This window comes from Caloenas nicobarica, chromosome Z (assembly GCF_036013445.1).
Source record: "Caloenas nicobarica isolate bCalNic1 chromosome Z, bCalNic1.hap1, whole genome shotgun sequence".
Classification (NCBI taxonomy): Eukaryota; Metazoa; Chordata; class Aves; order Columbiformes; family Columbidae; genus Caloenas; species Caloenas nicobarica.
Window position 1 is genome coordinate 60,284,380 of NC_088284.1, and position 21,181 is coordinate 60,305,560.

The following is a 21,181-nucleotide window of genomic DNA, read 5'->3' on the forward strand; positions in this document are numbered from 1 at the left end:
GTCCCTGAGGGCAGTTTCCCAGTGGATCCTGTTGATTGACTCCTTGAAGAGCTGGAAGTTGGCTTTCCTAAAATTCAGGGGCCTGACTTTACTCTTTGTGTGACCCACATCCCTCAGGACTGAGAACTCCACAAGTGCATGATCACTGCAGCCCAGGCCTCCAATCTTGAGGTCACCAACTAGCTCTCTCACACTGGTGACCATGAGGTGGAGAATTGCATCTCCCCTGGCAGGGCTGTCTATTACCAGGCTGAGGTAGTTGTCCTCAGTGCACTCCAGGAGTCTCCTGGGTTGCCTACAGCTCACTGTGCTACTTTTCCAGCCTGTGTTGGGGTGGTTGAAGTCCCCCAGCAGGACAAGAGCCTGTGACCACAATGCCTCCTGTAGCTGGAGTAAGAAGGCTTCATCAATGGTGTGGTAGACACCAACCACAAGGTTTCCTTTGTTGCCTCAGTCTCTGATTCTTACCCATAAGCTTTCTACCTACTCATGGCTATTCTTCAGAGACAGCTCTTCACACTCTATCCCTCTCTTAATGTAGAGGGCAACCCCTCCACCCTTCCTTCCTTGCCTGTCTCTTCTGAACAGCTTATGGCCATCGACTGCTGCACTCCACTACCTGTGCTGAGCACAGATAGTTTCCACTAAATAATGTACGGGATCCTTACCATGTCTTACAGGACCCTCACAGCACTGCCTAGCTCTGCTGTACTCTGCAGGCTACTGTACGCTGCTTCTTGCGTTCGTGAGACTTCTCTTAGTGGTGTCCATTCTTGAATCTTGAAGAAAGTTTTGGGACGATCTTAGGCTACCATGAACAGAAATTAATATAGTATCAAAAATAAAAATTCTCAACTTCTGCATGCTCACACAAGTTTGTTTTTTCTATTGGGTTAAGCTCCTCAGCTGTAAAAACCATGGACAGTGTAGCTCTGTAGTCCTTTTACCTTTAACTCAAAAAAAATTGCGTCTTACAAGCATTTTCTCAACTGCAGGATTTTGTACTTTGTGTCCAATATATATTTTAAATGTGCCTTATGGAGCAGCAGAAATACTGGAGATTTATCAGGTAAATCTGTGTTTCAAAACCTTTTGCATTATTTTGCTCTGTTTGCACGTCTAAGGCGGAATGCTCTATCCCAAATCTTGCTTGAAATAAAATAAAATAAAATAGAAAGTTATAGGAGATTGATTCTTTTAAATTCTGAAGTAAACCAGTTTATTTTGGAGGCAGCCTTTGAAAGATGTAAAGAATTTGCATACAATAGTCATTTCAAACTGTATGTAATTCATAGCAGCAGAATTATGTGTCTGTCTTTAATGTTGTTTTTTTGAAGAAACCATGGACTGATATTCAAGATACAATACTTTTTTGCTGTTGAGCAATGAGAATAAGAGTTAGTAATTGAATAGCTGACATAATCTTAAGTAGAGCAGCACTTGTGTGATTATAATTAGATTTTCTTAATGCAGTCATTAGAAACAAATGTATTTTGAAAAGTTAATATAATGTTATTTTAAAAATATTTTTAATCTCTTTGTAATCTCAGTTTTATAATTCTTAAATTAATTCTAAACAATTTTCATATGCAGATAAAATTGCACATGCATAAATTTCATTCTGATGAAAGTTTTTCTAATTATTTCTTAATGACCAGAGGTTGCTTGTAATTTATGGTTTGTATTTTATATGATATTTTGTGTGCATTTTCTAACAAATGATTGATGTAATTGAAAGTTTCAAAAAGTTACAGAACACAGCCATCATCAAGAAACGAAAGGAAAAAAAAAAGCAAACTAGGGAGTGAAATATTTCCAGGTTTTCCATGCTATTTTTTCCTGTAAATTAATACAGTCTAGAGTTGGAGAAAGCTTTGGTCTTGTGAACCTATAGATTGTGAAGTAAGGCCTTTAGTATTACGAGAATATCATATCATAATATATTCAATTTTAATGTCTGGCATTTGTTTGTGTGAAGTCTATTCATAATATTTTAAGCAATTTCCCAATAGTAATTCTTATTTATTTATCTGATTTGAAAGTTCAGGTTGTATTTTTCATTTGTGATACCTGCCAATTTAGGTGATCCTAAATAAATGGTAAGAATTAAAGTATGCAAAAAGAAGTTTTGAAGCCATCTTAAGTATTTTTTCCAATGTTTTTAAGATAAATGGCGTGTAAAGGACACATGATATTGTGGCTTAACATAAAGGCTTACTGGAACTAGTTTGCATTCAAACAGAGTTTGGATTTACGTGGATTCTTCCATAGATTCCATATTAGTGCCCGTGCTAATAGCACTGGTGTTTATATGAGATTTTTTTAAAAGACTAGTTGGAAAGGGGTTTTGCGAGGTTAATTATGCCCTTCATACAGCAAACTGCTTAAAAATTGCGGCACTTAGTCCTGAACACTTCTTCAATATGTTAAAGTGTATACTTTAATTCCACTTCATGCTGAAAAACACAAATCATACTGTGGAAGAGTTTTGAGCCTACAAGGTCTGTTTTCCCCAGTAGCCAAGTTCTGTTCCTGGGAGACATCAGGAGGTGAACAGAGCACTAGTCTGGCCTGGATAGGAGTTAGAACAGCCAAGAGGTTGCTTCAACTCACACGCAAAGCTGCATTAAACGAATGGAAAATGAGCAAGGCAGATTTCCACTCCAACCTGCCACTTTATTTCTTTGATAAACCTCATATGGTAACATTGGCAAATAGCTGATGGAGGACCTCATACCTACCTGCTGATTTGAACCCTCCACTTAGCTGTTTTTTCCAATTGGGATCTGCTCCTGAATTCCTGGCAACAGATTGTTTTGCGATAGTTGTCTGCTTACTACCCCAATTTCAAACCATGTGAATGCAGCTTTTTTATTAATTGCATTTTCAGTCCAGTATTCGAGTATCAAGTGGATGTTTTCCTGCAGGAACCAAAGAAGTATAACTGAATTTCAGGCTGCTTGTTTGGAATCTGAGGGCTTAATGCAGAAATGTAGTCATGCAACTGCCACACGAAGAAAGACACCTCTTCATATTCTGTGGTTTTCTTATGATATTGAGGTAGTTAATTGTTTTATCTGATGGTTCCCAATGTATCTAGTATCCTGTTCAGGCTCTATGAATAAATGCTTGCTTGTGTATTGCAATTCTTAGTCATTAGATAATGTTGAATTTTGCTAATTGTCAACCAGCAATTACGGGTATAAAGTATAATCAATTTAGTCAGCAGAAGCAGCAGTCTTCTTACTGAAAATAAACTATCTGTATTGCATAGTACCATCTACTGTCGATATCAGAGATACCCTTTCTCGTTGATGAAAGGTTTGCATTTGGGATTTTGGTGGACCAGAGTCAGGAGAGACAGGACACCCACATTTTTTCCAGTGGGCACTGTGCCATTTCCTTTGGAGAAGCCAAATGTAAAAAAGAACTTATGTTGCTGATGGAATAATTCATTATACATCCTCAAGTGAACTGCATACTCCACTATCAATAAGCCAATGCATATTTTACAGCCTATGGTATATAAACTGCTGTTAGCATGAGTAAGAAGTAGTACTGAAATGGAAGCATGAATCTGTTATGTTTCTACTCTGTGGCATACTCAGTGGTCTAGCTTTGGAAAGAGTCTTGTCTTCTTCCATGATTCTCTTCACATGAGATGTATACTTTATTTGTCTTTGGTTATGTGGAATCAAGGCTAGAACAAGGTAGTGCTGAGAAGAGATAAAGAATTTCAGTGAATTCTAGTACTGATGATCCATTCAGAAAAGTGGCAATGCTCTGCACTCTTCTAAAAGGCAGTATAACCAAGTGTAATCACTGAGATAAAAGGAGAAAGGAAAATGGAGTTCACATTGCAAGGGGTCACGAGTGTCAGAGGAAGGTACCTTGGATTTCTGAAAGCTGGTCAGATGCTTGGAATACTTCCCATATTGGCTGATTTTCTTATAGAAAGGAGAAAAACAGTATACTGTCTGACAAGGCACAGTTTTGAACACAGAGAACATATATCTGTGTCAGCAGAGTTATGAGGAGTTTGTTTCTTCACAAATATGGCCGGAGGCTTAAGGTGATGAGACAGTTGAAGTGAACTGTAGAAGTGCTGTGACCTCTATACGTAGGCTTCCATTGTAAAAGGAGAAGTTATCGATTAAGTCCATCAGCTTTAGCTAGGTCTTTGCTCCATTGGTTGACTGCCTATTATAAAAGGGAACACTTAAGTGTATGACTTAGATATCTTTTTGTGAATCCTTGCATTTTTGGAGTAGTTTTGAAATAATGCTCTTAATGGTGAAGTATTTGAAAAACAAACATAAATAAATGCTTAATTTAGAACCTGTGTTTCTCTTGAAATTTAACCACCTGCACCACTTATGCAATTTCAGTTATTATGTTAAGATTGACTTGGAAGTACTTTCCTGAATTCAGGTTGCCCAGTGTTTCCCATTTTAAGGTCCTGTTTTCAGTTACATGTAACTTTGCCAAAGAATAATCGTTCCATCTGAAATTTTCCATGTAACTTGCTTTAAAAAGGTTTTAAGAAAATTCCATCCAGACATTTCTTAAACTGAGTCTAGGTTAAAAAAAAAAAAAATGTTTGACTGTGAACATTTTGAACTTTTTCATTGAGTTTTACTGTGTCTGCACTTTGGAGCAACAGCTAGAAATAGAACAAGTGGATAGCCATTGTTCTGGTGCCAGGGCAATGCCTTTTATTTTCACAAGCTCTTCAAAAATCTCAGTTGGCATGTCCTCAGTTGAGAGTTTTAAGAGTTTGGCAGCTCTGTCCCCTGTAGTTTCTTGGTTCTCCCAAGTGTTCCCCAGCCTCAGCTTTTAGAGGCTGCTATGTGTTGTCTCTGTGAGGGTTGTCTGCTCTTAGGGGTGCTGCTGGCTGTTTGCCTGGAGAGTGGGGAGCCCATCTGCTTTTCCCTGTCTGTGTAGTTGCAGCGAGAGGAAAACAAGGTGGAAGAGCGACAGGTTCACCGGCGTGCAGTCTCCCTGCAGACTTTCTTCTGAGATTTCTTGCACCACAGTGTCATAGCTCAACTATATTAAAAGTGATGGCTATCATTGTACTTGGCAGACAGGTCAAATTGATAGCCTGGGTACCATGCTAATCATAACTGCCTGCATTAACCTAAGGTAATGGTGTAAGGCTTACCCACATGCATAGTCACAGCTGGTTCTAAAACTGGCAACTGACCAAAGGTTTTTGTTGCTGTTGCTTCCACGCTGTTGGCCCCCAGCAGAATGTGCACACTGTCTTTTGGATGGTCCCATTTCATTCTTCCTCTGGAGAGGGAACAATAAGGGATGCGACTCAGGTACCCATCTCTCAAGGGATTTCTCCTCAGAAAGTCATCATTATCAACCTGCAGTTGGGTCATTGATTGTTTTCTTTTTGGCACTTAGTATTTTCTGTTTCTGGGAAACACATGATACTCTGCAGGCTCTGGAATCTTCCACCACTGTGTGCACTGCAGATTTGACACAGGTACACCAAAACACCATTGCTGGTAGATGTATGACTGCTTATCCTGGTGTTCATCTAAAGGAACAGATCTGTCCTGTCATATCACAACTTGTCTGTATTCTATCCTAAAAAACAATATGAAGATAATCCAAAAGATGGTTTTAGCCAATGCAAAAGCCTTCAGATACTGAATTATGAAGAGCATAGGATGCATTGCAGAAATTATGGAGATCCTGCATCATTAGAAAGTGAATGACATAAAGTAGAGCCAGACATAAACTGGTAAAGATTATGTTGTACAGGCAAATGCTATTACCTTGAAAAGATGTTTAAAAAGCTATAGCTTTGAATGGAAAATACTGATATTGTACAGCTTGTGAGCTTGAGATGCTTAAGATTAATATGTTTAAAATATGAGTGATGTACTGAAGTTACCTAGTGACTATTGAAATAGGCGGATCCAGTGTGTATTTCCATGGTGAAACTTGACAAATATCAGGACACTTCAGAATGTAATTGGTTTAAATTATGTGTTCTTAATAAGTTTTAGTCAGCAATTTGTTTTCAGATTTGTATCACTGTTCTTGTTTGAGCAGTTTCTAGATTAAGCTATTAATGGAAAAAGAGGAGGAATATGATAATTAGTGTAAAAGACTACCGACAACAATTTTTATCATAGAAAGATATTTTCCCAAAATTTTGTTAGTTGCACATCTATTTAGATAGATGTCTGTTGCATGTGCCATTAACACTACTAATAACTGACCTTTGATTTACAGTATTTTCAGTTGCCATTAAATTTTTTAAGGGACTGTCATCTTTAGCCAGGCTTGGGTTTCTTTCAAAAGGATCTCATTGGGTAAAATTGAAAGCAAATCAGAAATTAGCAGGAGAAATGCCAAATTTTTTACAAGCAATCTGGAACTCAGAAAAGACATGTGAGCAAAGAAGGAACTGAGAGCTAAGTCTGAAGTAACTGAATGGTTTTGTTTGATATACTGTTTGAATGAACTGGGGTTTACTGGGTCAGAAAATGAAAAGACCACTAGAGCAGAAACTTAAGTTGCCTTTACAGGGAAAGATCTACATACTGATCAGCAGGCACATAATATTCTCTACTTTTCTAGCAGGAAGTTGACAGGATTATTTGCAGCGTATATGACAATTAGAACCTAGAATTGTGTCAGACATGTCAAAAACACGTGTTTTGTATGTCCATGTGTATGCATGACTGGATTGTTAAATACTGGGGTCCATTTTTCTATCTTCTTATTTTCAGGAATGAAAGCTTATGGTGTAGACGATTTAGACACCTAAGCGTATGACAAGCACAACAGTTAGAGGCTGTCTTCCCATCTTAACCCTCTTAAAATTCTGTGCTGCACCAGTCATCTTCACACTGACTCTTTATGCATCTTGGGGAAGAAGAAAGTCTCCTATTAACATATCTAATATTGCTGTCCATGGGGCTGTATATTGCAGTCATTAGGACAGGTGATAGGGTTGTAGATCTCATGGGGCAGTTTGGCTGATTTGTAAGTGATGGGAGTGTGTGAATAAACCAAGCAACTATTTCTTAAGTTGTGTTTATAAATTTATCATAAAGCCCCTAAAGATGGCATTATGCAGAAATTAGTGATGAAAATTATCTCTTACTTAGGACACAGAGGCTCCTTTTTATAGAAATAATTATCCATAGCAAAGATTTCCAAATAAGATTTTTTGATACTTCCAGTTTGAATGAAGATCCTCTTTTAAATTCACCCTGTGATATTGTGGTTTTCCTCAATTCTTTGGAGAAAAGTTTATTGTATTCTTCAGCAATTCTCATCAGACTCTGCTATTTGGCAAGAAATATTTTTTCACATAAGCCACCTTTGTCACGTTCAAATTGCTGGTTATGAAGATAATGTAGCTATCATTATTCATGTTGCTGACAATATCATTTTGCTAAAAAAAAGTGTCACCCTATTTGTTTATTGCATTGAGTGACACTTTTGCTAATTGTCCCTCTTGCACCAATTATTTATTTCAAACAGTTATTTTTGGCACAGTATCATTATGCAAAAGTATAGAGCCTGAATTCTTTACTGTTTCCAGGATTAGCCCAACTGTCACTAGGGATACTGCTTGTGGAATGAAGAAATCAGATTTGGCCAAAAACGATGGTCTACTATTTCTAAGCACCCTGTTTAAAGATACAGTTAAATCTCAAATGAATATTACTGTAATATAATTTAATATATTTGTCCTATTTCTTTTTTTCTCATTTACCTTGTTTCATAAACATTTTGAGAAGCCTGAAAGAAGACAGCTGTACTTTACAGTGTAACTATTGGTTAAGGACCCAACATTCATTATTTTTTGGCTGCCGTACAAGACTTTTGTATGTAATTGTTCTCACTTCTGCTTATTCTGGTTTGATTTTGAGTATTGTCTGGTATGTGTAATCCCAAGGCAATTTCAGATGAGACATTGAAAAAAAATTTCTGGAAGGAGATTGCCCATTTTTTGAAATCAGTCCATTATCAAGCAGAGTTAGGACTTTTCTTGTTAATGCATTTGTTCATTTCAAGATGTTTAGCCATTAATTCTTCTGAGATTAATCAAGTGGTAAATCAATTAACATCAGTGACATCTTGTCTGGATCTGGGGCCCAGATGGCTAGCAAACAACTGTTTACTCACTTAGGATCCAATTTTGACATGTTTTACAAATATTTGACCAGTTCTGTGATTTTTCCAGATGCTTCAAAATCGGCTGCTAGACTATCTTGTTTAAAAAAAAAAATCACTCTTCTTTCTCCAAATAGACTGCTATTCTGACATAATTCCAGGTTTTTCTTTTTTTTTCTTTTTTTTTTGTTAAAGTTTCTGAAAAAAATGGGCAAACAATTACAGACCTATCTTGTTTCAAATGAGATGTCTACTGTACAGAGAAAATTTCAACCTGACGATAGCTCAATTCTTAGTATAGTATAGTATTCTTAGTATAGATTAGTATACTATTCTTAGTATAGTATTCTTAGTATAGATTAGTAAACTAATCCTTAGTAAGCTACAGAAATTGTTTTGAAATTTTTCTTCTGCTGTTAAATCTCTTAGATATAAATATGCCCAAACTGCCATTCCTTGAGAAGATAACATAAAAATCTTGTGAATCATAGAGTAAGCAATTCAATTTGGAGGTTGCATAAGAGGCAGATTCATTTAACCATATATCATGTCATGTCCTGGAAATCAGACCTTTGATCAAGGTTTTCTGCCCCAGACATTTTTACGTTAGTTTTTATTATTAGATAAGGATGGTAGATAGAACAATGAATGGCTCAGTTTTCAAGAGCTGCTGTGATTATTGTTTTTAGAAGTAAACCATGATTCCGAGACATAATCTCATTTGCTGACTGAGCAACTAAGTCAAATTTATGAGAGGTTAGTATTATCAAGTGAAGACTACTATATCTTTAGATACTTTCTCTAGTCATAGTTAGATCCACCATTAGATCCATTATTCCTCTTTAAGTGATCATTTAAGTGTGCCCTATATTGAATCTCTCCTTTACAAGCTGAGAGTATTTGAGTGCCTTATTTTTCACCAGTAGCATGGACAGCTTGCTTTATAGAATAACAGATTGTTTAGATTCAGGATTATAAAGAATGCAGCTCTTGGGATTCCTGGAGGTCTTCCTGAAGGCCTGAAACATGTTTTTCTAAGACTTTACACAGTCTCCCAGTGAAATTCATGAGCTAGTATAAAATCATGTTGATTTTTTTTCTTAAAGCGTGTTACGTGACTGTCCAAGCATACCCTGCGTTACAAACCCTTAATGCTCCTTACATTTCATGACATTTTTTTCTTTTTTTTCAGTCATTTTTACCAGCTCAGCTGGATAAACAATTACTGTCATTCTAGTCCAACTGTCTAGCCTGAGAAATTCCACTTTAAGAAAAGAAAATGTATCTATGGGCATATTAGTGCTTTAATAAATGCTCAGGGATAGAAGGCAGCAGCTCTCCTTAAAAATAACGTAATAATTTAAACATCAGAATACCCCTATATCTTGTCAACAAAAACAAAGAGAGATTAAATGTCCGTGGATTCATACAATTTGGAAGAAATTACAGAAAAATCTGGCTACAATTAACAAGAGATTCACTTAAAAATCATCTTCTTCAGATTGTTCTGTGTTCTCCTCCTGTTTCAAAAATAAGCATAGACAGGACTTTTGGTGTTGACTCTAGAAGAATACCTGCCACTTTCTGTGGTGTAGAAGAGTGCTAGATTACATCAACATACTCATGGTCCACATACCTACTGGGAAATGTTTTGTAATAGAAAATATACTCTCAGAATTAAAATCATATTACTGCAAAGGAAACAAGAAAAAATATCTATAGTTAAATAGTTTGATCCCTGTCTTTGCATTATTCCTTACAATCTTGTTACATAAAAGAAGTCTGACATTTTTAGGGAACTCCTGTTTTTTTTCAAGCATATGGATGGTAAGACTATTGGGAAGTGAAACATGTAAAAACCAGTTACATGTAAGTGAATGTCCTAGGTGTCTCAAGATTTTCTCCCCTGCCTGGAATTACGGACCATGGTTCTGAAATTGTTTTCATTTTCAGTAATTCCACTAACACAGGTGAACTTCTATTGGTTAATACCCATAAATATATGTATACATGCACATGGAGTGCAAGGAGCAAGCTTTTCAATCAACAAGTTGACTGCAGCTGTAATATAACTTCTGCATCTCTACTGCCGTCTCCTAAAGCTGCAGTTGGCAGAAGCTGAAATTTGCCACCTGAAAGCCTAAACTGATGCATCTTGAATGAAAAAGAAAGTGCTCATTTTTAATAAATTTTTACTTGTATTCACTGATTGCTTCCCAATAGCTGATTTCAGCTCACAGAATAAGCAGGTTCTACTTCCATATTTAAGTGCCATAAAGCACTGATTACTCAAGTATTTCAAAAAATCTATTGTTTTGAGAAAACAAGTTCTGAAAGATGTAAAACAATGTGTGTGGGATGCCAATCCACGTGACATTCATCAGTGTACATCAGAGAGATAAGTGAGTTTTTTCTGTGTCTTCCGCTGTCAGGGGGACTTAGAGAAGAATAAAGTATTTCTGCATGCTTGTTGTTATCCTGTGTGTGCTTCCCAAAGAAATTTCTCATTGAAATTTCTAGTAACTTGACTATGTGTTGGTTTAAGAATGTAGCATCATGCCATGTGATGGCAATGTCCCACTCACCCCAGAAAGTGACACACTCACAATCACCCATGAGTTGAACTTCCCCACACTCTTATGGCTGTTGCCTTGGTATGGTACCTGAATGTGGAAGCAGAGCACAAGTATCATGCCTTAAAGATAAGTGCCGAGAATAAGTCACTTGATTGCCATCCCAAGTGACTTCTAGGTCTGAGAGACACAAGACCATGTCTTAAGGAACTGGAGCAAGATTTCCCAGGTTTTCAATGACTGCCTAGTCCTAGACAATGCAGACAACCAACGCTGGGTCTAATAAACTTCATTCTGGTCTATCTTTTCATTACAGCCAAGCAGAGTTGTGCCAGTGAGTGCAACAGGGGCAGATAATGATACTCTGAGAATGATACTGAGTGATTGGTGTTCTGCACTGCAGTACTTTATTCCTCTTCATTTTTTAGTGGCCCAGTTTATCACTCCCTCCACTAAACCACATTTTTAAATGGAATACTATTTGTCTTCTTATATATGATAGAGAAACGGGAAGGAGAAAGAAAAAATACCCCAATTATGGCCATGCACCTTTATATCATCTTGGGGTGAATCTAAGAGAAACAAGAAAACTATACTCTCTAAAGATTTACTTGAGTCCTACAAGATCAACAGGTATTAATGTCATAGTGAGGATGCAAATGGCATCTTCTTTCACATTCCCAGTGGACATGTTATTAGAAATCTCTTGAAGGGATACACATCTTCCCAATCAGGCATTTGGTCTGTAACAATTCAGATTCAGAGACGGCTGCTTGGTCTTCTTGAAGCATACACGTAGAACCTCAGAGAATTCCAAGGCTGGGGGTAATAGACAAGTGAATAACAACAGAGCCAACAGAGGAGCTGTAAGTCTAAAGGAATTACCAGATTGAGTACGCAGTTAGTAAGATTTGGTAGAGCTTTTTAGCAAGCCAGCAGTTTGCTGTTTTTCCCTTTGCACTGGTCAAGGTAGATAACATACAGTAGTTGGTGGTCATACAAAATACCTCAGTGTGAAATGTACTCCTTCATCTTCCCTTAAGCTTTATATAAAAGAATATTATCATGTATTGTTATAGTCTGCTTAATGCAAACCTCCCAGCTGTATAAATAATTTCTTGTAGTAATTCTGTAAAATTAGGACACATTCTTTTGAATGGAGCAAAGGAAAGCAGAGAAGAGAAATGAGGGTTGTTTTGGTTTGGATATTTTTTAGCTTACATGACTTTGTGTCCCTGCATTCTGGTAAAACATGTCTGATCTGTGACTTTTGTCTTTCCCCTTTTTCATAGTCCATTTCTGACCTGGAGAGACATACAGCATATTATTGTCAGGACTTCACGTGCAGGACATCTGAATGCTAACGACTGGAAAACGAATGCAGCTGGTTATAAGGGTGAGAGCTTCCTTTCTTTTTTGCCACCAGAGGCAACACCTTATTTGATATTTTTTGAAGAAGAAGTAATCTTAAGTAGTTTGTTTGACCCTATGTTGTGCACAGTATTGAGGCCTTTCAAGCTCAGACTGAAAGGACTATCTTCCTTTTATAAGGAAAGCCTCTTAGAATGACGAAACCCCAAAATATTAGTAGCAGCTACAAAACGCATTGGCCAGATCTTCTTAGTCCCTGTCAGTCCTATTTCATGCACTGCTGGCAGAAAACTAAGTTAATTGGTGGGTTTTAGTTTTTCCTTGTATAGCTAGCATTTTGATAAAATAGTCTAGAGTAGAAGATGAAGCAGTTTCTGGATTCAGATCATGCTTTCATTCAGAACTGTTGACAATTTCAATTAAGAATGACAAAACAATATTTTCTAATTTCTATTTAGTGTGATTCACCCTACGTTATTTATATTTAAGATTGCTGTCAGATTTAGGATAAAATCAAATCTTGAGCTATCAGGACTTTTAATGAGACAGAAATCATACTGTCCATGTCATGTAGGTTTCTAAAATTTTGTACAGTCTTGTAATTTTGTATTGAAGCTCCATCTTATCTTTTTTTTTTTTCTCTTTTGTAATGCAAGCAGAGGTAAACATTTCTGCTATCAAATAAGATATATATTTTCAGGATGGGTTAAAAGTGGACTTTGAATCCATACAACATTGTATTTCAACACAGATTGGCTTCTGATTCCCATTCACTAAAATCTTATTGCTTTCAGTTTGGAATGCATCTGAAAAAAACAAACAAACAAACAAAAACAACCAAAAAACCACACAGTAGCTTATTTCTGGTTCTTTTTTCATGAGAATTCCACTCAAGTCTGCAGTACTTCTTTTAAGATGAGATTTGAATTGTTTTGTGCTACAATCTCCTGAGAGAAGAATGTAATATACAAGAACATCAAATCCTTACCCTGGTTTCGCTTTAAAACTGAAGCCTAGCTTTAATCTATTTCAGATCAAGGCACTGCTACCATAGCAATTCTTTAATATACCATTCTGACCTATGACATTTCTACTGCAATGGAATAGAAACTAAACCTAAAAAACTTTCATTTTTGGATTCAAACCAGGCTCTAACTACAGAGGATAGATTTAGAAAAGTGTATTTGACTCAAACTCCCTCATCACGTGAGGGTTTACAAGTGCATGCGCACACACAAAAACACATACATAGTGAGAAACAGATACTTCCTTAATAGCAGTAACATTACAGTATTTGTTACTGTGAAACATTTCCTAGGATTTAAGAAGTGTTGGCAGGAGATTGTGACTGTATTATCATTTTGTTGGAGCTATCTGAAATTCAAACAATGCTTTTCAAGTAGCATAAAGTAGAGCATTTTTTTTCCATAACTCACTTCCAAAATTCTATATTTTTATGTTTTCCCACTTGTTGTCCAAGACAGGCAAACACCCTGTGAGGCATTTCACAGCAGCTGTCACTCATTATCAGAGGAGAGGTCACACTAACACACCAGCAGTAGCAGCATTGGCAGCAGGATTTGCACTGTTACACCACCGGAGCCTCCTTATTCTGAGTCCTTGGAACCAGACATTTTTCTATGCATTGTAGCAGATAAATAGTGAGTAAAAGGGCTGAAAAAATGTATCTCCTCCACTTGTGCAAAATCTTAAGCTCAGCTGGGAGACTGAGATTCAGGAAATACAACTTGAGCTGGCAGAGCTCTGCTGTAGACTCCATGGTGGCATTGAAAAAGCGGAAGACAAACTGTGTGCCTTGACCTCTGTGGAGCTCAGGAATCAGCCTTAACCCAAATAAAAGCACTAGTTTTAACTAAATTATTTTGGCAACTTAGGCTGAGCAAATGGTTCCAATAAAAATGCAGCCCTCTTTAAACCTCTGTTGGTTTTGGAAGAAGGAGAAGCAAAAGATTTAGATTAAATCACAACATCCAAACCTGAATTCAAAAGGGGGTTTGCACACCACTGCTGGCAAGACTGGAAAAGTTTTTTTAATATTGCACGTGGCAATATTTAGTATAGTATTACATTATTATCCTTCACTGTTGCCAAGAGTAACAATTAAAGTATGGTTTTTCATAGATGAATTACTCTGATCAGACTGAGTTCCTTAAGGAATTGTATTATGATTCTGCTGATGGCCAGATCCATATTTCTTCCACAGCATGTTCTTAACAAAGGAAAGGGTGAAAGACCTTTTTTTAAATGAACTAAAGCAATGAGAGTGACAAGAAACAATCTGCCTTTATTCCATGCATACTGGGGAAGAAAGAAATAAATGAAGAGAAAGAGAGAGACAAGCTTACTCCTTTAGAAATGAGAACTGAAAGGGTGAAAACAACAAAAACTTGGAAGAACCTCTCACTCAACAAAGGGTCAGCAAGAGTTGGTAGTTGAAAGTGGGTCAGCATGCCTTTTCAGGGGACTGTTTTGCTGGGCTGCATGTCAACCCTGTCCCTCACTATAGTCTCTGGCAGTGTTTTGCCATTGCAGAACACACAGAAAGAGCTCACAGCTGTCATTACTGGTTGCAAGATCTCCTTTTTTTTCCTGTCTTACATTCATAAAAAGAAAGATTAATTCATGAAAATCATTTGAGCCAGCTAGTGATTTGCTAAAGCAGTGCTCATTATTTGTTTAGTTTTCTGGCAAGTAGACAGCATTTGTTAAATGCATGTCAATATAATTAAGTCAGGAATTGGCAAGAATTTTTTCATGATAATTTTTTATTATTGTTTTGCTGTCAGCCAGCATGTATCTTTCCTCAGGAACTTACTACCTGATAGTCTCAAAAATAAAGACTTGAATACTCATTTTGGGATATTCTCCAATTGATATAATTTGATATAATTTGTCGCTACACGAAAAGATATGTTATGCTCAATTTTGCTTCAAAATCAGAAGGTTTGTTTATAATTAAAACAGTTAATTACCTGATTATAAGGAAAAATACTAGAGAACATCAGTTTTTGTGAAGATATCAAAACTGTAGATGTGTTTTTGCTATGGCAGATTGGTTTGAAAAGGCTCCTTGTTTTGTCAGTTGTTAGGTCAACAACAGAGCGTACAACTGCATTCATAAAAAGGGAATGCTGTGTTAATGCTGACTTGTCTGTAGGTTGAAAGATACAGAAAGAAACTGCAGTTTTAAGAACAATGATAAAATCAGCTGAACCATTCTTTATCTGTAAATAAACCTCCAAATACTGTAAAATACTGTCTCTGGAGAAACAGACCATTTGCAGTGAAGGAATACTATTGATTTGCAGGGAGATTTTTAGAGAACATTCCTCACCCTTTCTGGCTCTAAAGTGCAGATTATAGCAGTTCAGTACAGTGAAATAAAATGTTACTGAAAGATTAAAGGAAATCAAAATTCTATCCACTTTTTTCATTTTAACACCATTCCTAGGCCCAGCAGAGATATTCTCCCTATGGAAACTGAGAGTCATCTCATTTGCCAAGGAGTAACAGACTGCTAGATTTATGTCACATCCCTTTAGGTTAGCCAAAGTATCTGCTGCTTCCACTGGAGAGTGACCACTGGAGGGAATTGGTCACTTAATATTTTACAGCCTTTTAATATAACTGCTTAATTAGAGTATTTAATAAAATTGGTGATTATTCTTTGTTTGAGCAGAGCATTACCAGTCTGGGAGTGAGAAAGAGACAAGCCTGTTTATGCTCCTAGATAGGAGACTTAGATTTGCCAGATTTAAATTACTGTAAGGCAGAAATTCAGAGACCAGCAAGAAAATCTTCACAATAATGTATACATTTCACAGAAGACAGAATATTCATAAACACCCTGCTGCATGTTTTCAATAACTTTAAAACTATATTTTTAATTCATTGTAAGAAGCTGGCATAAGACTTATGAAAAATAGCAAGCACTTGTGAATGGGTATGTCAACTAATCAAAGCTATGCCTTTATCAAAAGACCTTCCAGTCTTACAGGTGCTAGCTGGTATATTCACACGCTGTTAGTAGCCAATATCAGCTCTTTACTCACCCCTGACACTCATACACGTGGTGCATGGAAAAAGTGAAACATGGGCTTTGAGTTTGGCTGCTGTAAGATCCCAGTTTTGAGTAGCTGGCAATCTGATGCCAAACACATGAAGCTGCGTTGGTCTTTGTAGGAGTGAGGAAGACTATATCCTATGCAAGCTAGGCTAATGCTTTTCGTGCTTGAAAGATTAACTGATACTTTCAGGAAGACAATTTAGAATGCTGTTGGTAAGTTTCTTGTTGAACTTGTTGACAAACATGGGCAAATGCAGGCTATCTCACTTGTGACTTATCTCTCTGACTCTCCCAGGGCTGTGTTGGCTTGAGACACTGTTTCCTCACCGGGAGTACCCCTAAGCACCGTGTCCTCTGGCCACCTGCTCTTCTCAGCAGGCCAATGGCTTCATTGCTAAGCCATGACACTTAGCTGTTTCTGCAGCTCTATACCACCCAGAGAAACCCTTAAACCAGATTTTCTGTCCAAATGCATTAGTCCTTGAAAAAGGCTTCATCTCAGTAGTTTTGCTCTCTACACCACTAGTGCAATGAAAACATCATCAGAAGAATCTGATGTCTGGAGTAATATTTACCAGACATCAAGATACACGATTTTAATGTCGTGGAAAATACATCATGTAGTCAGTGATGAAGTTGCAATAAGAAGTCCAAGGGCAATCAAAAGAGACTTCAGGGCCAAATTAGACAAATGGCTAAGGGATCAGGAGCACAAGCAGTGTTCTCTATCCTTTCAGTTGCAAAGAATGATGAGGGAGGAAACAGGAAGACCCAGCAGGCAAATAAGTGGCTCTGGGGCTGGTGTCACCAGCAAAATTTTGAGTTTTTTGATCATCAGTTGGTCACATGACATCACGCCTGCTGGTGACAGATGGTGACACCTGTCTCAAAAAAGGAAAAGGATCTTTGAGCAGCAGTTAGCAGGGCTCATTGAAAGAGCTTTAAGCTCAATTTGAAGGGAGAAAGAGATAAAACCAGGCTCATTAGAGATAAGCATGGGGATGGCATGCCAGTGTTTGAGGGACAATGTGGTTATTGACATCCTCTGGTCTGATTTACAATGTGCTGAGTACACTAGGGCACATTTGAAATGTCCCTGTACTAATGCACACAGCAGCCTGGCCATCTCTGTAGAGGCAGTGGATGGAGATCCATGCAACAGCAAAGACGCAAGGGTTGTTGGTGTATTAGAAACCACAGAAGAACCTGATAACAGTCACATAGGAATTAGGGCTTCTTCCCTCAAAAAGGTGGAGGGATCAATAGCCCAACTGAAGTGCACCTGTACCAACGCACGCAGCATGGGCAACAAACAGGAGGAGCTGGAAGCCACTGTGCAGCAAGAAAACTATGATATAGTTGCCATCATGGAAACATGGTGGAATGACTGATACAACTGGAGTGCTGCAATGGATGGCTATAAGCTCTTCAGAAGGGATAGGCAAGGAAGGAGAGGAGGTGGGGGAGCCATGTATATTAGGTAGTGTTTTGACTGTCTCGAGCTTGATGATGTTGATGAAAGGGTCAAGTGTTCATGGGTAAGAATCAGGGAAAGGCCAACAAGGCAGACATCCTGGTAGGAGTCTGTTATGGACCACTCAACTAAGATGAAGAGGCAGATGAAATATGCTGTAAGAAGCTGGGAGAAATCTCATGATCACTAGCCCTTGTTCTCATGGGAGACTTCAACGTACCAGATGTCTGCTGGAAATACAACACAGCAGAGAGGAAGCAGTCTAGAAGGCTTCTGGAGTGTGTGGAAGATAATTTCCTGACACAGCTGGTCAGTAAGCCTACTAGGGAAGGTGCCCCACTGGACCTGTTGTTCGCCATAAGGACTTGTGGGCAATGTGATGGTTGAAGGCTGTCTTGGGCACAGAGATCATGAAACGATCGAGTCCTCTCTTCTCAGAGAACTAAGGACAGTAGTCAGCAGAACTGCTACCTTGGACTTCTGAAGGGCAGAGTTTGACCTGTTCAGGAGACTGGTTGGCCAAGTCCCTTGGGAGGAATCTCTGAAGGGCAAAGGAGTCCAGGAAGACTGGACATTATTCAAGAAGGAAATCTTAAAGATGCAGGAGCAGGCTGTCCCTGTGTGCTGAAAGACAAGTTGGCAGGGAAGAAGACCGGTCTGGCTGAATAGAGAACTTTGGCTGGAACACAGGGAAAAAAAAAAAAAAAGGAGAGTTTATAACCTTTGGAAGAAGGGACAGGCACTCAGGAGGACTACAAGGATGTTGTGAGGTTATACAGGGAGAAAATTAGAAGGACTCAAGCCTGACTAGAACTTAATTTGGATACTGCAGTAAAGGGCCTCAAAAAATGTTTCTGTAAATACATTAACAACAAAAGAAGGGCTAAGGAGAATCTTATTCCTTTATTGGATGCGAGGGGAATCATAGTAATAAAGGATGAGGAAAAGGGCTGAGGTACTAAATGCCTTCTTTGCCTCAGCCTTTAATAGTAAGACCAGTTGTGCTCCAGGTACCCAGCCCCCTGGGCCAGACGACAAGGACAGGGAGCAAAATGAAGCCCTGATAATCCAATGGGAAATGGTTAGTGACCTGCTACACCACTTGGACACACACAAATATATGGGGCCAGATGGGATCCATCCAAGGGTACTGAGAGACCTGACAGAGGTGCTCACCAAGCCACTTTCAATTATTTATCAGGAGTCCTGGCTAACTGAGGGGGTACCAGTTGACTGGAAGTTGGCAAATGTGATGCCAATCTACAAGAAGGGCCAGAAGGAGTATCTGGGAAACTATGGGCCTATCAGTCAGATCTCAGTGCTGAGGAGGGTTATGGAGCAGAACATCTTGAGTGTCATCATGCAGCATATACAGGAAAACCAACCAATCAGGTCCAGTCACCATGGGTTTATGAAAGGCAGGTCCTGCTTGACCAACTTGATCTCCTTCTATGCCTAGGTGACCCACTTAGTGGATGAGGGAAAGGCTGTGGATTTTGTCTACTTAGACTTTACTAAAGTCTTTTACACTGTTTCCCACAGCGTTCTCTTGGAAAAGCTGGCAACTGATGGCTTGGATGGGTGTATCTGCAATGACTAAAAACCTGACTGGGTGGCCGCGCCCAAAGAGTTGTGGTGAATGGAGTCAAGTCTGGTTGTTGATCGGTCACAGTTGGTGTTCTCCAGGGCTCAGTATTGGGGCCAGTTCTGTTTAGTCTCCTTCTCAGTGATCTGCATGAGGAGATTGAGCGCACCCTCAGTGTGTTTGCAGATGACACCAAATTGTGTCGGAGTGTTGATCCGCTGAAGGGTAGGAAGGCCATACAGAGGGATCTGAACCAGCTGGATCCATGGGCTGAGGCCAGCTGTATGAGGTTTAACAAGGCCAAGTGCTGGATCCTGTCCTGGGGTCACAACAACCCCAGGCAATGCTACAGGCTTGGGGAAGAGTGGCTGGAAAGCTGCCTGGCAGAAAAGGACCTGGGGGTATTGGTCAACAGGTGGCTGAACATGAGCCAGCAGTGTGCCCAGGTGGCCAAAAAGGCCAACAGCATCCTGGCTTGTATGAGGAATAGTGTGGCCAGCAGGACCAGGGCAGTGATCATCCCCCTGTACTCAGAACTGATGAGGCCCCACCTCAAATCCTGTGTTCAGTTTTGGGCCACTCACTACACAAAAGATGTTGAGGTGCTGGAGCTTGTCCAAAGAAGGGCAGAGAAGCTGGTGAAGGGTCTGGAGCACAAGTCTTATGAGGACCAGCAGAGGGAACTGGGGCTCTTTAACCTCCAGAAAAAGATGGCTGTGGGGAGACCTTATTGCTCTCAACAACTACCTGAGAGGAGGTTGTAGCATGGAGGGTGTTGGTCTCTTCTCCCACGCAATAAGTGTTGGGATGAGAGGAAATGACCTCAAGTTGCACTAGGGGAGCTTGAGATTGGATATTAGGAAAAATTTCTTCATGGAAAGGGTTGTCAAACAGTGGAACAGGCTGCCCAGGGAAGTGGTTGGGTGACCATCCCTGAAAGTGTTTAAAAGACATGTAGATGTGACACTTAGGGACATGGTTTAGAGGTGGACTTGGCAATGACAGGTTTACGGTTGGACTTGGTGATCTTAAGGGTCTTTTCCAACCTACATGATTCTGTGATTTTAAGTAGGCAGCTCACAGGAAGAGTTCTGGTAAAGCAAATGTGTTTTTGCAAAAGACAATCTAGCAATGCATACACGACCAAGTCTTCAACAGATTTGTGGGTGTGAAGTCTGAGAGAGATGTTGCTACTCACATAGGTAGGCATTAGTCTTACACTAGCTGAACTGGTTAGATGAATCTGAACAGTTTCTGCCTTCTGCTTGGAAGTTGTTTGAAGTCAGAGCAATGTTTAGTTTAGCACCAGGAAAGAAGAAAAACAGCTACAATTAGTAGCTAGTCTAACAGTGGGTGGAAGTGTCTGTCCCAGCACTGACAGAGCATGTATGACAGGAAGAGGACTGTGTCCTCAGGAATCTCAAACCACATTTAAATATCGCAGGAGTCACAGGTTCAATACCATAATCTTTATCATTGCATCATACAGAAGGCATTGCTGTAGCTAGGGAAAATATTGCAAGAATTAAGATAGCTGATGAAACATGGTGTTAAAACATGCATTTTTTAGCAGGAAGTTTAAAGTGATTGTCTTTTGATTGTATGGTACTGCAACCTTTCTAGATGGCTCGTTTCCTTCCTACATGCAAGAATTCAGCTCACAGCCATAAATAAAGGGTTTTTTAAATGTAATATTAAAATTGCATTAGGAATTTTTCAATGTTAAACCCAAACAAATTGTCAGGTATCTGAACTCTGCTAGCCTTGAGCAAGGCCTAAAATCTCTTCGGGATTTGAGGACCGTAGCTGGAAAACATACTGAATTCTGCAGCCTAGATCATAGTTATTGGATTTTTTTTCTCCTAGCGCAGATTGAGATCCACACAATGTTGCTTACAGTTGAAAGACATGTAAGATCAGGAATATATCTGTATAATTCT

At 38.9% G+C, this 21,181-nt stretch overlaps 1 protein-coding gene across 2 annotated transcripts in view; it reads left to right on the plus strand.

The window, feature by feature from the left end:
* Window positions 1-21,181, plus strand: part of PCSK5 (proprotein convertase subtilisin/kexin type 5) — a 258,936-nt gene that overhangs the window by 136,870 nt on the left and 100,885 nt on the right. For both annotated transcript variants that reach the window (XM_065655390.1, XM_065655391.1), the window contains exon 10: window positions 12,017-12,120. In XM_065655390.1, coding sequence (XP_065511462.1) covers window positions 12,017-12,120 — 104 coding nt within the window. The remainder of the gene's footprint in view (window positions 1-12,016; window positions 12,121-21,181) is intronic.